This window comes from Eptesicus fuscus, chromosome 1 (genome assembly GCF_027574615.1).
Source record: "Eptesicus fuscus isolate TK198812 chromosome 1, DD_ASM_mEF_20220401, whole genome shotgun sequence".
Taxonomy (NCBI): domain Eukaryota; kingdom Metazoa; phylum Chordata; class Mammalia; order Chiroptera; family Vespertilionidae; genus Eptesicus; species Eptesicus fuscus.
Window position 1 is genome coordinate 97,376,564 of NC_072473.1, and position 17,056 is coordinate 97,393,619.

A 17,056-nucleotide genomic window follows, 5' to 3' on the forward strand; every position below is an offset into this window, starting at 1 on the left:
AAAGACTTGCTCAAACTGACAAGGAAAAATTCCAGTAACACATGCCTAAAAAAGGCACAAGAAACAAAGATGCTTACTTTCTTGGTTTAGGTACTTACTAATCTATCTGGAGGTGCAAATAGTACATGATTTGATAGCACCCTGTCTATGCTTCAGTGAACTCAAGAGGAAAACACTGCTTTCTCTGAACATGTGAAAATTGAGAAGAATTCCGAGTCTAACTTTTAATCCTAAAGGAAAGTAATGCTTACATTTGTCTCTGCTGCCTTGAATTTATAGAGAATTTACTTGGGAAGTTTTAATCTCACCTTTGAAGTCTTCCTTCAAGGTATTTAATGGCTCATATGTCTTTATTAAATGAGGTGTGTGGCGGCCTCTACTGGTGTATGTTTATAGAAAATGTTTTAATAGGCAGAAAAAATATTAATTTCAATTGAAAAGTTAGAAATACAGGCTCTATCATTGAAATATATAAAAATATCTAATTTAAAGCAGAGAAAATATATTACAAGTTGTGTAATGTATTCTTAATTAGGAAAATAATCTAAAACACTGACCATGACATAAAATAATGATTTACAGAAGGGTATTAATTGTTCAATTCACTCTGATATTGGGTTAAATACATTTTATTAATGAATTACTAATCCAGACTGAGGCAGTTTATTACCTCTAGTCCACTGTTAAATTCCCTTAGTTGACTTAAATAAAATCACTTAGAACAAACCCAGTGGAAAGGAAATATTTTACAGTTAAATCTATAAAGTCCTAGAATTAGAATCATTTGATGACAAGCTGGTTTCTATAACTCAAGCAAACTGTACATTGACTTAATATAGCTGACATTTTTATCTATTTTACAGTGTTCTAATTTCAAAAATACAACACATTAAAATATGTTCAGCTTATCAAAGCTAAAAGCAACATATAAGTAATGTACTTAAAGTGCAAAGGCACTTTAACACAAAGAAGTGAGGCCTATTGGCTATACTTGGTAACTAAAGGTGGAAATACCATATATCATTATTTACAGAAGAATTTATAGACTCAAAAGATCTTTGGAGATCTTCTACAAAATACACTAAATAGCTAATTTCATTTGAAAAGCTTGCTTACTCTTTCTACATTTACTATAGTCTCCTCTTCCCTTCCCCCACTGGAAAAAATCAAAGAAGAGAAACAAAGCCATAAACAAAATATATGAAAAAATGCATTGTAGAAACATTCATGTTCAATGATGATTCCTAAGAAGAGAAAGAAAGAGGTGGGGGGAGGACAGCAGTAAGAGAGAAATAATTTAAAGGAAAGCTTGAAAAAGCAGTATCATTGCTTCACCCCATCCCCCACACATTTTCGAAGTCCCCCACTGACAATGGGAAAGGGAGAACACAAACAGGAAAACAAATGCCCTGCTTCCAACAGTTTGGAGTAGCATCCTTTGATGCCTTAGGGTAATAAATGATTTCCCTTCACAGCTGACTAATTGCAGTTTGTTTTTCCAGAACTTCGAGGTAGTCTGGTTCTGATTGTGGCTTAGCTTGCAGTAAAGGGTGGTCAGGTTTTGACTGCCCCACAAAGCATTTCCTGGGAGTTCCATATAAAACGGTTTTATTGATTCTGTCTTGGTTTTGGCGTCGAGATTCATATGCAGGGGCGAACTGCCTTTTAGGTAAGGTACAAAAGTTATAGTGGACTAGTCCTGCACTGGGGAGTTCCTTGACTCGCTCAGCAATATTCTGATACAGCAGCTCAGGCTCCCTTGGTGTGGCCTGCTTTTCTAGCAATTCAGTGGCACTTATAGTGTAAGCAACAGTGGCTGGCTCATCTTTTTTCTCTTCCAGGTTGCTGTAGCTGAATTCTTGCAGGTTTCGGTAATAGGCCACTGGGTCTCCTTCCTTCTGCATGTAGATGGGGTTTTGGCACATCTGCCCCACAGGTGGGGGGATATAATTATAGACATGGCCATCTGTTTTATCTTGAGTCTCACTGTTGTAAGACCCATACTGTAACTGAAAGGAACTTACATCTAAGTTGTTGGTATTCCTCGGAACACTTGGCACCCCTTTTCGGCGTTTCAGAACAAAGACGAATAAACCAGCCCCAAAACAGACAGATAAAATAAAGACAACAAGCAATCCTAAGATTAAGACAGAAAGTGGGACTTCAGTGTGTAGTTCAGGATAGGAGCTGGGAGACACACTAAGCAACCGAGGTGTGTTTGTGTTGTGATTCATTGACAGAATAGTTCCATCTGACAAGTTTGGACTGTCTGGACAGATAGCCTCCCTCCCCAGAAACTTCAGAATCTCCCCTGCATGCTTAGCAGGAGACTCACAGGTCACCTCATTGATGATGACAGGGGAATTGGCATGCTCTGTCCAGTCCTTTAACCCCATGATATCACAGGTGCAGTCCCATGGATTCTCTTGCAGATCTATCTGGATAAAAGCTGGAAGCTGATCCAGAACCCCTTTCACAGGCAGGTGAGAAAAATGGTTGTTTCTCAGATTCAGCCTGGTGAGGGCTGTGCCCCCAAATATGTTATCAGGCAAGGACCTCAGCAAGTTGTTATTCAGAAACAGTAGCTGAAGGTTAATCAAAGCATCAAAGGTTAGCGGCTTAATTTCCTTAATGACATTATATTCTAAATAGAGATACTGCAAGCTGTGCAGTCCATCAAACATAGAAGGATACAGCACTTCAAGGTAATTGCCATTTAGATAAAGTCTGCGTAAACTGGTCAAGTTTGTGAAAGCACCTTCCTGAATGACTGCAATCCTGTTGTTTCCTAAATGTAACAAATCCAAAGAACTATAATCTAAGAGGTCATTCTTATAGACAGTTTGAAGATAGTTCCCTGTCAGGTAGAGTTTCTTTGGACTGGTAGGTTTGGGCTGCAGGTCGGATATATTAGTGAACTTCCTTTCTTGGCAGTTTACATTTAAACCATTGTCTGAGCTCTGAGAGGTGCACACACAGTTACTGGGGCAGGTTAGGGGCACAGGGGACTTGGTCTGGTACACCATGATTGGGCCAAAGCTCTGCCGTTCCTTCGAAACAGTGACCCGGGGAGTTGGACGATTTCTCATTTTGGGTGGTCTGCTGGCTTTTGGAGCCCTGGTTGGGTTGAGAGCAGGGTTCATTGTAGGCCACAGCCTTTGGATGTGTGTGTCAGCATGGCCGCCCCTCTGACTGGAATCACCAGAACTTTTTCTGGGACAGAGGTCTTGCCTGGTCAGTTGGGTCACATCTTTCCCATGCAATCTAAAGGGAGTTTCACAGACAATCTCTCCCACAAAAACAGTTATGGTGTCCAGCCAAGCCTTGAGAGGAAGTAAGTCACAAGTGCAGTTCCATGGGTTTTCCTCCAGCTGAATCTCCATGATCCCTCCAATATGTTCAAGGACACCAGCAAAAGGCATCACTTTCAGCCTATTTCCTCTCAGGTCTAAGTGGGTCAGCAGGACAAACCGGAACACATTGCTGGGCAGTGACAGCAGAAGGTTGTCATTCAGTATGAGCACTTTGAGCTTATTCAGTTTGCTGAATGCCCCTGCTTCGATGGCACTGATGTAATTATAGTCAGCCTGGAGGTACTCAAGACTTTCCAGGCCCAGGAAGGTGTCCTCCCTTAGCACCTCGAGCTTGTTGTTGTTGAGGTGTAGTCTCTTGAGTGTTTTCAGGCCACTGAATGCTCCAGTTCGGATCTCCTGCAGACCGTTGTTACCTAGGTGGAGAGTCACTGCATTGGAGTAATTTACAAACTCGTTTGGGTACAGTCGTGTCAGGAGGTTTCCATTGAGGAAAAGCTGGTAGATTCTATACTGGGGAGGCTGGAGCAGGCTGACAGTAGTAAATCCTTTGTTTTCGCAGTTAATATTCAGTACGTTTTCCTTCTCTTCGCACAGGCAGCGGATCTTGCAAATGTCTTTGGCAGTTTTGCGACTCTCTGTCTGTAAGAACCCGGCCACCGTTAACACACTGAGGAACCAAACGCTGCTCAGCATCTTTAGGCACCTTCGGTGTCAGCTCAGGTACCTACAGGCAAACCTTGGGGGGCAGGGGAGCAGGAGAGAGCAGGGTTCAAGGAGAAAGAAACAAGGAAGCCCGATTAAAATGGCAAAACAGGGGGCAGAATGGGAGGAAGGGAAGGAGAGTGCAGGGAGTGGACCACATGGCATAATGAAATCACTGCGTTTTCCAAAGCGGTTTCTTTTTTTCAAGGCCTCCCCTCCCGTGGCCCGCCCCCCCCCCCCCGCCCCCCAGCACACCCACACACGCATCCTGGAACACACGTGCTAGCATCTGATTTCCCTGTGGGTTTCAGCTAGCCCTGGAGTTATTAGTAACCGAGTTATCCCACTAAATCCAACCCACCTACTCCTCCCCTGGGGCATATTTAAGAGATACCGGGCGAGCGGCTCTCCCGTTCTGGGCTCGAAGCAGAAATTGCTTTACTTTTTTTTTTTTTTTTTAGCTGCGCAAAAAGGGGGTTGGAAAATCTGGGGACTGGCAAGGGAAGAGGGGGAGGATAGAAGAGCAAAGATAGCGTGGCGTGGGGGTTACTCACACATCAGGAGAAGACGGGACTCCTCTCCTCTGCAGTCCGCCAGTAGTTTAGCATCTTCAGGAAAAGAGGGAGAACAAGATAAAAGGAGGCGCCGCTTCCGGGGAGGGAGGGTGCCCTGCTTTCTGTTGGTTGATTCAGTTTGGCTGAGGGTGGATGAGGGGGGGGGGGGGTGGTGGTGAGCAGAAATAAGAAATCTGGCAGGCAGTAGGAGAGGAAGAGGAGGGTTGGAGTGCAGGGAAGCTGAGCCGAATCCGACCCGGGGTGCGCTTGCGTAGGGGTGGTCGGGAAGCCCGCCGGGTTGGCAGGCGGCTGGGACAGCCAAGCCTCGGTGCGCGCTTCCAATCCGGTGGCAGATTTAGCAGTGCTTAGCAGTTTGAATTTGAGAGGCTTTGCAGGCTCCCTGGGACAGGGCTAGGGTGACGTCATTGGGGGAGGGGGCAGGGGATAGGGGAAGGATCTAGAGCGCGCTCTGAGGGAGGGAGGGGAAAATGCTTCCCTTCCCTGCTAGTGGTTTTACAAAGCTCAAACCAGGGTTGCGTCAGTTTATCCTGAACTACTCCACCTCCAACCCAGCGGGCGGCTAGCAGTTATCGAGGCTCCTGGGGAGGGGCTCTCCAGCAGGGGCACACTAAGGGACGGGGGAGCCTCCTAGAGGCTTCCTCCACTTGCCCCTCCCTCATGGCCACTCCAGGGGTTCTCATTCCAGATTCCCAATCAGGGGTCCAGATCCACTGTCTCTGTCTCTCTCCCCTACCCCGCTCCCCTTGTGTGTAGATGTGCCTTTTTTGCTATAGGACGGGGCCCGCCTGCCAGCCTCCTAGCTCAAATGCTCTTGGTGCGAGGGTGGGGTGTGTGCATGCAGCAGTGTGTCTGTGTAGGAGGAAGTGGAGTTCTCCTAGGGAGTGTACGCTTTACATACAGAGCTTTGTTTCAGTGCTTAAAGAATTACCTTCAGGGTTGTGACTGGCCAGATATTTGCCTGGATTCAGAAAGCTAGCTCAACATTAGCTTATGGACTGAGATAAACAACAAAACCCTTCTCCTCCTGAGGTTTACACTTAGTCAGATAATGAAGTTTAAATGTGTGCTTTTTTGTTCCCCAAAGGAGAGAGAAGAGGAATGGGTGTCAGAAAGACACTGCTAGGCTGAGCCTCAGCTAGGAGTGTGAGACCCCAGAAGGGTGCCTAAGCCCTCCAGGCTGCAGGCAGGGGCAAGGGAGCTAGGAGAACAGAAGACAACAATGCAGGAAGACTGGCCCCTGAGAAAGAGAGGATTGATGATGAAGTCCTGCCTGACACCCAGTAGACCTGGGTTCTGATCTAACTCTGTTGCAAGGTATGTCACTTATTTCTAAATCTTCCCGTTCCCATTGGCAAAAGGGATGGACTATATGGACCCTTCCAGCTCTGGCATTCAATGGAATTAAGATAACCTTTCCACAGCATTACTAATGGCCAGGTGTTGGGTTTTGCCTTCATTATCTCATTTCTTCTTTGTTATCTTAAGATCCCCTGAACTCAGGAGTCTCCATGTGAAGTCAGTCCATTTGCAACATGTGAATGTTTCCTATTGCCAGGAATTGCCAAGGGCTCTCTCTCAAGGGAAAAAGAAGGCATGAAAGAGAGTGGAAAAGGAATTGACCAAGTCATGTGCCTGTCCCACAAAGCATTTCCCTGTGTCCTCAGTCCCAACTTGCTGCCCAGGGAGTCAACACAGGGTGACATTGCTGGGCCAAATTCCAGAGAGATGATCACATAAGCAAACCAAGCCATCTGAGAAGGGAAGGTTCCCCAATTCTCCGCTCCTCCTTCCCTATTAAGCTCAGATCCTAGAATTGTTCTCCTGCTTAAGCTCTTCCTCCCCAAGAAGGGCTCCGGACAGTTTATAAACTTAGGCGCTAAGGCAACCTGTAGCTCTGTAGTTCTGTCAGTCACCTTGGGAATTTTTCTAGGGCTTTTTCCTTTTCTCCTCCTTTTCCTTAGGGGAAGAGCTTTGAAGCACATATCATAATCCTCCTCACTATTCTGTAATTCTTGCTTGGTCTTGGGCAAGATCCTTTCCTTCTGGGGCCTCAAATTGCCCTTCTCTATGCCAAAGGGCAACATTGAGAGGAGTGTCCTCAGAGGGGGAGGGGGCCTCACACTCTATTGCAATTGCATCATTAGATGCAAACAGAGTGATGCAGTGCAACCATGATTAAGCATCCTTTCATAACCAAGGAACATTTGTTTCTACATATTTCCAAATATTAGATATACATAGTTCCTAGAGAGATACTGAGTACTCATTCAGTCATTTATTTAATAAACATTTATTAATTAGGTTAATATTTGATTGAAGTAGATGCCAGCATGAGAGCTGGACAAAAGTCTTTGAAATCAGATTCATTTTATAGATGAGGATATTCCTCAACCAGGGAAAATGCTGACTTGCTTAAAGTACAAGCATCTATAAAATTAGAAACAGAACCCAGGAATTCTAAATCCCAGTCCAGCAGCTTTCCAAAAAGCTCACTGCTGCTTAAAGTGAATTAGAGAACTACCTAAATTTAAATACTGGTGGTGGTGTTTTACTAAATGTGTTCTTTTTAAAAAATTGTATTTGAAATATTAAATGTTAGTTTTAGTTCTCAAATACAGTAACTTCCTTCAAGGCATTGATGATACCATCAATACTTCTTGAAAACACTCTTTTCATAGGAATTTCAGAGAGAGGGGTGTGTAAATAGATTGGGGGAGCTGGGGACACTTGAAATTCTTGATAATCACAATAAAGGAAATGAGGAGATACACTAGCTGCTGGGAACGACACGAGGGACCCTGAGGTATTGTGCAGATCTTCCTTCCATGGACCCTCTTACCACTCATCCCTCTACTGCCTGTCCCTGAGCTTCCCCAGCCGCTTTCCCAAACATAGTTATTGATACCAAATTATCCACAACCCCGATAAAGCCCTTTAAGTAAGTTTCATTGGGCCCCGTGTCTCAGGGAAGAACGACTGCAGTACCCCGCTAGGTAAAGTGGGCTTTAAGGTGGTGGTAAGGTGAACTGGGAGCCTTAGAGAGGCAGAGGCGGACACTAAAATAAGGCAAAGGCTCCCTCTCCTCCCTAAGGCGAGGGAGGCAAAAACTGGGACTCGGTGGCCTCAGTCTCACTCGCATTTAACCAAGTAGTCTGACACCGGTCACCAATGCTTCCCCAGGGTGCGGTAGGTGCGGCGGATGTGCAACCCACGTCCACCCTGCCGCTCGCCAGGCCACCAGGGGCTTAAGAGGAGGAGTCCCTAAGCCTGCAGTGGTGTGTGGGGAGATTCAAGTGTCTGCCCGCGGCCTCCTTTCCTTCCCTACCCACCGGCCCAATCCTCAACAAATACCATTTCCCAAGGACTCTTCAGGGCGACCCGGGGACTAGGCATGTAGCGCATCGCCCAGCCATGGGGCCTCGACCACTAGCGCATTCCTACCTGCTCTCCCCATTGCTGCTAGACGCCAGATGCCGGGCGTGGGGCCCATTGCCGCGAAGGCCACCCGCACTTTCCTTGCTTTGGGACCTGCCCAGCTCGTGGGCTGCCCGCAGCAGCGGCGGTGACCTCGGGGCTGCGCGATGTCCCGAGCCTGACCACGCCCGCATGGACGGTCCGGGAGCCAACCAGCCCTGGTAGGGTTGGGAGGTGAGGCCGGCCTTAGCGCTAAGTCGCAGGCGGCAGGCGCTCTGTCCTCCCACGCCGTTCCCTCCGCTAGGGGAAGCAGCCACGAAGGGGGCAGGGGATCCATCCGAGCCCGCTAGCCTACCGGGGGCCGCGGAGTCCCCCAGTGCTCAGAACTTACCCAGCGAGCGCGCCTCCGGGGGAGGCGCCCACAGCATCTGCGACCAGGGAAGGCGCGGGAGCCAACACAGCTTGGGACCGGCGCGGCCAGTGAGCGAGTGCAAGGCTGCGAGCGCCAGCGGCGCCCCCCGGGCAGGCAGATTCCCACTGGAGCGGCTCGCCGTGGGGCAGGGCTTCCAGCAGGAAAGAGGGAGGGAGCCGAGGGGGAGGAGTGAAGCAGAGCTGGAGGGAGCGGGAGGAGGAAGAGGGAGGAAGGGATGGTGGCCCCTCTTCCACTGATCAATCACTCTGCAGATCAAAAGTCCCTGCTGTGCACCCGGGAGGAGGTGGGGAGGAGATAAACCAGCCCACAAAGGAGCTGCTGCTCCATTTCTCTGACAAGTCCGGTGGGGCGCTGTTTATGCCTCTCGGCCCCTCGCACCTGGAACTGTGCCCAGTCTTTGCAGCTTCTACCGTGGGCTGCAGCTCAGATTCAGTCAAGGGAAATAAGGATGGCACTAGGTCGGTACCAAAGCCAAGGGGAGAATAAGACCACTGGGTGGAAGTTATGGCAAGTGCAAGAGCAGCCTGTCCTCTGACCTGAACACCCTCTGGGCGGGCTGCCTACTCTAACTAGTATGAGCCCAATTATTGGAGGTTGCAGGCAGATATTTAAGGACCTCTTTGGAGGATGGTAAACAAGGAATTTCCATAGAATGTGCGGTTGAGCTAGACTTATGCCAATGTGTTAACAAAAGCAAACCTTTAGCATCATTCCAGTCCCTGTTCTGCTTCTTTTTCTTCTTTATGACGTTGCCTGGATCTATTATACTTTTGGCCATTCTCCCTTCCTGATTCTCCTTTCTTTTTCCACTTAAAGTAGTCTCCGTGGTTGTGACTCAATTAAAGGCAGACTCTCAGTGAAATAATCACTGTAGTTCAAGAGGTAGGAGTGGTTTTTGCCAAGATTAGTATAGCTCCCTTCAAGACATACCTTTCCTAGGGCCTCTCTTCAACCCTCCCAGGGTACACTGGATGGATGAAGGAGGTTGCAGTTTATTAACCTAAATCAGAGTAAGGAGTTTATTTAATGACAACCAAGATATTCCCCCTCAATCTTGCAGGATAGTGCTTTAAAGTTGTCACCATCCCATGTCCTTCTCATACCCCTCCCCCCAAGTCTGGAAGTTCCCCAAATCTTGAGAATATCCACAAACTTGATGGTGGACAATAGAAGGGGTGGTAGGAGTAGAGGGGTGCAAAATTACAGCAAAATTTAGCTCTCTTACTAATGAATTCCTGTTGAGATTTGTCTGATTTCAAGATTATTTCCTTCTTATACATTTAAACCAGGTTCTCACAGCACTGACTTTCACCTCATTCTTATCCTTATCCTGAGGAATCTTTTGTGCTTCCTCCTTCTCTTCTTGGCTTTCTTTTCATAATGGAAGGAGACTGTCCTGGGTCTTCTTAAAGGAAAATTACTGATAATTTTATATTTTGAACATATGCTGAGTTTACTTTAGTAATACTCCAAAGAACAATCTCTTATAGTAATCATATCTCTGACATTTTAAGGATCATTGATGTTGCTTTTACTTCATCCATGAGAAAAACTTTTTGAGATTTTCCTGCCAGTCAGATAAGCCGTTTCAGGACACAGTTCTCAAATATGCACATGGGAAGGATATTTACAGTTACATTCTCAGAAACATTGTCCTGTTTTACTAATATCCTTATTTGTATAAAACATATCACTGTGCTGTTTGCTGCAGACTATAGCAGTAGCCTGGGCACATTATTACTAACTGCAGACATTTAATACTGTATCCTCTCTGTCTTTACATCATTTCAGACCATGTCATATTTTACTGTAGCTATTTAATGGGTGCTATAAACAACCACAAAACACAGAGCTATGAGTCCATTCACAGGCAGAAATAATGAGATAGTCATGCTGAAAAAAAGGAGACAGTTTACTGAGAAGGGTGGTATGTCTCTAGCTAACAGGAACACACACAAAAGCAATAACTTGTATACAGATAAGATGAGAAACATGGCGTCAATGATAAAAACTGGTATTTTATTTTGATCCAGTACAAAAACGTATAATACAACGTGTATCAATTTTACTTAGCCCCATGTGTTTATCAGCCTTCATAAAAGCATTTAGAAACCTGCCTTTCCACAATGGATTACACTGATATTAGATAAAATGAAAGAGTGCAGACTTCTTTTTGTTAGCATCAAATGTGAAAGTAGGTGGGTAGTTATTTTGAAGGGTGTCCTGAATGCACACATGCACAAAATGATGAGCAATACAAAACTTTCTATGAGGGTTGTTGCATAGATAATTGCAGAAGAGAGCTGGAAGCTTGTGAGAGTTTTCACTGTATCAATTTATTTGAAAGCTGTTATATACTGACTTTTCTAAAAGTTTCTGTGCATTTACCTGATATAATTGAATATCAAAGACATGCATATTAATATACTTTTGTTAATTAATAAAAGTGGCGTGATTAATGTGTTGGTGTAGTGGCATTGTAAATGCATCTATATATTTCTGTCCTGTTCTCTATTGATAAGTTCATATCACTAAAGGGCTTAAAGATTCCTGATAGCAATGCTAGTGAAGATATAAAGAAATAAAATTAAATTTTGCTTGTAATTTTATAATTTTATTCTCAGATTAGGAGAAAATCAGATATTTCATCTAGGATGAATACAAAAAAGACATGTGCATACATTTCTAGGATGATGGAAATGTTGTCCTATTACTATGTAATACATAGTTTGCATAAGACTGTTGTTTCTCCATCTTTCCACACCTAGCTAGACTTGGAAAGCTTTAAAAAATAAACAAAAAATATACGAAGTAGGAACCTCATGCAAAGTCATAAATTCTAAGACAGATGTGAGGTGTTTTCAGAGAATACTGTCGGTTTTCAACCAAACCTTTCAAAGAAGACTTCAAAGAGAGGAGGACAAATTTCCAAATAAGGAGATTCAACACAGAGGGCACACTGTTAAGACCAGTAATTATAGTTTAAAGGATATTGTAGACTTTGGTTCTGTGATGCTGTTGAAAGTGTAGACATTTTTTAATTTAATTCACTTTTTTATTATCATTTTGCAAGCAGATTGGCTTGGTTGGAATAATGCTAAGCCAGGGCCTAGAGTAGTTTGTCTTTTAATTAAATACATGTCTAAACCCATGGAAACCAACAACCTGGTTTCAACTCCACCTCTGCTTCATACCAAGCAGGCACTGAACCTCTCTCAGCTTCCCCACGTGTCAGACTGCATACTAGAACCTGCCATGTGCAGTCAGTAAAGTCCTTGAAAATTGTGAAGTGGAATACATATGTGAGAGGAGAACTAGAAATGAGAGGTTCCTAATATCACTTCTTAAAATAAGTAAATTCTACAAAACAATTATTTTAATGATAAAGCAATATTTTAATTTAAATTGGATACTAAAATCAGGATTAGAAAGTTATTTATGATTCTGATTGGAGCTGTATGATGACAAGCATTCAAATGAAAACTTTAAAACATTCCATCTTTTCCTTAGGTTTTTCCAAATATTTGGATATATGTATACATCAGGGTTTCTCAACCTTGGCACTATTAATGTTTTGGACCAGATAATTATTTATTGCAAGTGTCTGTTATGTGCAATATGGGAAGTTTAGCAGCATTCCTGGCCTCTACCACTACCCAGTAGCACTAGTATTTATATTTATATATCTACTAGAGGCCCAGTGCACAAAATTCGTGCACTTGGGGGGCGGGGCAAGGGTGTCCCTCAGCCTAGCCTGAACCTTCTCGTAGTCCATGATGTCTCGGAGGATGTCTGACTGCAGGATTAGGCCAGATTCTGGGATCTGGCAGTCACACATCCCTCTCGCAATCTGGGATCCCTGGCTCCTTACCACTCAGCTCGCTGCTCCTTAGTGCTTCCCTGGAGGCAGAAGAGGCTCCCACCACCACTCGCCAGCTGTGAGCCCGGCTTCTGCTGAGTGACGTGACCCCTGTGGGAGCGCACTGACTATCAGGGGGCAGCTCCTGCATTGAGCGCCTGCCCCCTGGTGGTCAGTGCACATCATAGCGACTGGTCGTTCTGGTAGTTCCACCATAACGGTCGCTTAGGCTTTTATTACATCTATATATCTATATCTATATCTATATCTATATCTATATATCTATATCTATATCTATATCATCTATATTTATCTATACAACTGTTATATGTATACATAAGCTTTGTGTGTGTACATATATAATACATGTATGTGTATATATATATATATATATATGTGTGTGTGTGTGTGTGTGTGTGTATGGGTGTATAAGTATCTTATGCTTATTTAACACTCCAATAAATGGAAGGGACATAATGTACATTTTGACTCAATGACAGAACCAGAGCAAGATCTCAGGCTCCCTGATGCCCTGCAACCTGCGACCTCTTATGCTCCAAGTACCATGAATGGAGACAAGCAACGTACACTGGTGCTGATCTTTGTGAAGAAATATATTTTCCATCATGACCAAGGGCACAGTCATGGGTTGAAACAAGTTTCTGAAACAATATTACCCTTGCCATAGCCATGCACCCTGAAATATTCTGTTGTAGTTGATTTTAAAAATGGCTGCCTAAGGTCTATAAAATTGATTTTATGAATTACAAATAGATTGTATCTCACAGCTTGAAAACCACTGACATGCTGGATTTATCAAGGGAGGAAAGAAAAATGGGGCAAAACCAAGAAAATGGCAGTAAAGAAAAAGGAGAAGTATATAAATTTTAAAAAATTTAAAATGCACATGTGGTGCAAAGGTATAGAAAAACGTATGGCTCTCAACCAATTGTATCAAGCATCACATAGCTATGGCACCTGTTTCCTAAGGGTTCCAGATCTCCCTCCTTGTTGATTGAGTCAAATGATTTATCAGTAAGAACCATATTTAAATTTACTGCAGTTGGGAGCAAATATACATGGCAAAAGCCATAGATTTTATAGATAAGGCTTAAGACAGCATTAGTAGGTATTTCATTTATCTTGACACATTCCATCCTATTAATCTCACTACAACTGGAAGTTGGTCTGGAGTTAGAAGCTAATGTGTTCAGGAAGAAACCAAATTTATTTAGTTTGACATTGCATGTCATTGGAATAATATAATGCAGTTGAGCCTCTGGACTAAGTTCTGATGATTTTAGTTATGTATTTATCTTTAGCTAGTATAAATATACGGTTAACTATGGGATGTGGTAGAGGGCTTAATGCTGACTCTGCTGGAACATTTAAAAGTGTCTGCACACAAGATGCCCAGTTCTAAAGAGTTATATCCAAAAGAGCAGCTACTAAGGATTTATATTAAGTATTTGTGATTTTTTTTAAAGTCACCATTTATTAAGAGGACTGGGCTATTAATATTAAAAAAACATCAAGGATGACACATTCCAGATCTTCCCTGAATTTGTGATTTATACAAAATGAAGCAGGGTTTAGAAAGTATGGGTTCAGAGGGGAGGTGTGTAAAATCTAGAAAGTAAATAAATCATTTCCCAGGAAGAGATGGATGCAGCATTCAACCCTCATTGCAAATCAATGAGGAGAATGTATTTTTTACCTTGAATCTTGATGATTTATTACTCATATGTGATCTCAGTTCTTTGTTTCCTTCCATTTTTCAACTCCTAAGAAATTTCCTAAGTGACATTACAATGACACTGGGTACACACCCCTATTCACCTTATTATTGCAGGTGAGGCCACCTCTAAATCAAATGTAATGGCCCCAGGGAAAATGTCAAACAACTTTTGCATCTGTCTGTGGTAGTACTGTGGTTCCTAGGCAAAATAAAAAAATACCTTCAAATTTCATGACACTTTTGATAACCCAAATCTGCCCAAAATTCTGTCAGAAAAATAGCTTGAAGTCTATTTGGGATAGAGGAACCATATGAAGTTTCTCTAATGCATCACTTTGGGGAAATCGCAGGAAACCATGACAAAACTAGAGGCATAATCATCACCAGATCTGTCCCTCACCCTGGGCATCAAAGTAACTCAAGTACAGTAGTAGCGTCAGTATCACTTTATTAATATTTTGAAAAGAAGCAAAAGCAAGCTCATTTTTTTCTACACATCATTGCTCTAGAATAATGAATTCAGTATGCTGATCATTTAGCACTTTATATATAGATCTAGTTGGTACAGCTCAGTAAATGACACCATTTGAATTAGACAACTTATTTACATTTAAATATATTGAATTGGTTTATATAAGTACATCTTTCAAGATACATACTAACATTTATGAAGACATGTGCAGTATTACTAAGTGGTAAATGTAAGTTATTAGTTGCAGCAAGAAAGGGCAATTGTCAAATTAATGAATCGATGTTCTGCTTACAATTTTTATAAAATATAATCACTCAACCTAAGTAACTCCTATCTCTTGAATACAAATAAATAGTACATAACAATTTTGGATAAGCCTGAGTCCCTACTAAAACATTCCAGTTGCTCAGAATTCAAATATATAGGCCTTACTCAAGGGTCTGAACAGATCCACTATGATTTACATTGACAATATTGGAGTATATAGGCAAAAATGAAAGTGTTCATTTGTTACTCCTGCTATGGTCAATAGCCAAACTGTCTTGAGCTGTAGAGATGATATTGATCACAGGCCACCCTGCTTCATTAAATTATACTTCACTGATTTTTAACTAAGTGGTTTACTTAAAAGAGTCCTAAAACACTAATGAAACATAATACCTACATGGAGTTAAATTACACAATTTTATCAAGTTCTACTATTAATATGCAATAGCACCTTAATTTAAAAAAAATCTACTAAGATATATTAAAATAACAAAGCATTCTATGTAGAAAGAAATAAAAAAATACAGGGGAGTAGGAAGTGTGATCTATAATTGTAAATCTACGAAGTTTCTTTCATTCGTGTTTAATTATCATTCATTGAGATACCAAAGTAATTAGTTATCTTTAAGAATTTTTCTACTTGCAAAATTTTAGTGATTATTTTGAGTATAGTTGTTAGCTAAAAGCACTTGATTGTCTAAGAATCTCTGTTTTGTGTATAGACCTGCTGCTTTCTTTCATACCTTCTTCACTCCTTCTTTACTTTTAAAGTTGGTTCAGGATTTTTTTCATGCACTATTAAATGTTTTTTTTTTCCAAAGAAAACTGTAAACACTACAGGCAGCAGTCTATATCCTGAGAAAATGACTCCTGAAATGGGCCAACACCACATAAGAGTTTCTACAATAAAGATGTCATCTTGATTGCTATTTTTTACTGAATTTTCCATGGACTAGGGGAATGGTAGAGCTGGAAAGGGATTTAGATTTAGTGAACATTACCATGTGGTTTGTGTGCACCTCCACCATCCATATTCCCTGGACCCTTGGTAAGCAGGCAGATTTTTCTAGATTCACTGAATGGAATTTTCTGAAGGTAGATTCTGGGCATGGTATTTTTATAGGACTCTCAAGGGAATCTGATGCAAATTGCAGGGCCAATTCTAGTCCAACATCTTCATTTTATAGAAGGGGAAACTGAGGCTCAGAGATGTGAAGTGACTTATTCAAAGTCACACAGGCAAAGCTAAGAATAAACTCAGATCTCCCAACTCTTATGTAAATGCCACTGCTTGACTGATGTTTTGATAGTTTAGTTTTAGAATTACATTTTTTTTCATTGATAATCAGTGTTAAAATTTAATGCAGCACAATACACTCTGCTTATAAACCATGTTACATTATGCCAGTAAAAAGGGGCTTCTCGGTCAACCACATGAAGTGATAAAATTGTACTTTCTTTTTTTTTCTGGTCTAATTAGCATATTATGCTTTTATTATTATAGATATTTATTTATGAAAGAGCACAAATCATGAATATACAGCTGATGGATTTTCACAAACTGTGTATTGAGTGTCCAGATCAAGACACAGGACATTACCAATCCCCAGAAGTCTCCTAGTTCCTTTTCCAGTTACTGCCATCCCCCACCAAGAGTAACCATCATCTTGACTTCTAACTCCCTAGAAGGGTTTTGCCAATCTTTGTGCCATATATAAATGCAGTCGGATCACATGTACTATTTTGTGTCTGGTTTCTTTTATTCAAGGTTATATATTTTTTCTTTGTTTATTGTTTAAAATATTACAAATAGTAGTACATATGTCTCCTTTTTTTCCCCAAATTGATCTTTCCCCAGCCTCCCCTACCCCTCAGCACATGCCCTCTAAAATTGTACTTTCAAACTCTTTTAACACAAAGTTTATTGCTATTTATTTGTGCTTTGAATGATAAATTATATAAAATATAACAAAATGGCTCATAAATGCTTATTGAAAAAATAATGAGCACAGACTTCTGCATTTAGTTGAAAATATTTACTTTATTATTGGCATATAGATGATACAATGTCAAATTCAGTGGAATCTGAAGTAGCTTACATTTCATGTTATCATTTACTAGGTCTACTGAATAATTTTGAAGATATTGCTGGGATACCGAGGTTATAGCAGTTTGTTTTTTTTTAATTTGGCTTTCTTTTTCATTTTAAAATTTTTAGTAAAATTATATAAACCCTTCAGAATAGGGGGGTTGAGGATGTTATCTTGAAGCTCTCTTGACCT

At 42.0% G+C, this 17,056-nt stretch overlaps 1 protein-coding gene across 1 annotated transcript; it reads right to left on the reverse strand.

The window, feature by feature from the left end:
• Positions 1-1,469: 1,469 nt before the first annotated feature.
• On the reverse strand, positions 1,470-4,007 carry SLITRK2 (SLIT and NTRK like family member 2). Its single transcript, XM_008160771.3, has one exon. The coding sequence runs from the start codon at positions 4,005-4,007 to the stop codon at positions 1,470-1,472; it is 2,538 nt and encodes an 845-aa protein (XP_008158993.1).
• Between the last annotated feature and the right edge of the window lie 13,049 nt (positions 4,008-17,056).

What these genes read in the sequence shown, in the direction of transcription:
- SLITRK2 (XM_008160771.3), bottom strand. Translation starts at nt 4,007, where the DNA reads ATGCTGAGCAGCGTTTGGTTCCTCAGTGTGTTAACGGTGGCCGGGTTC.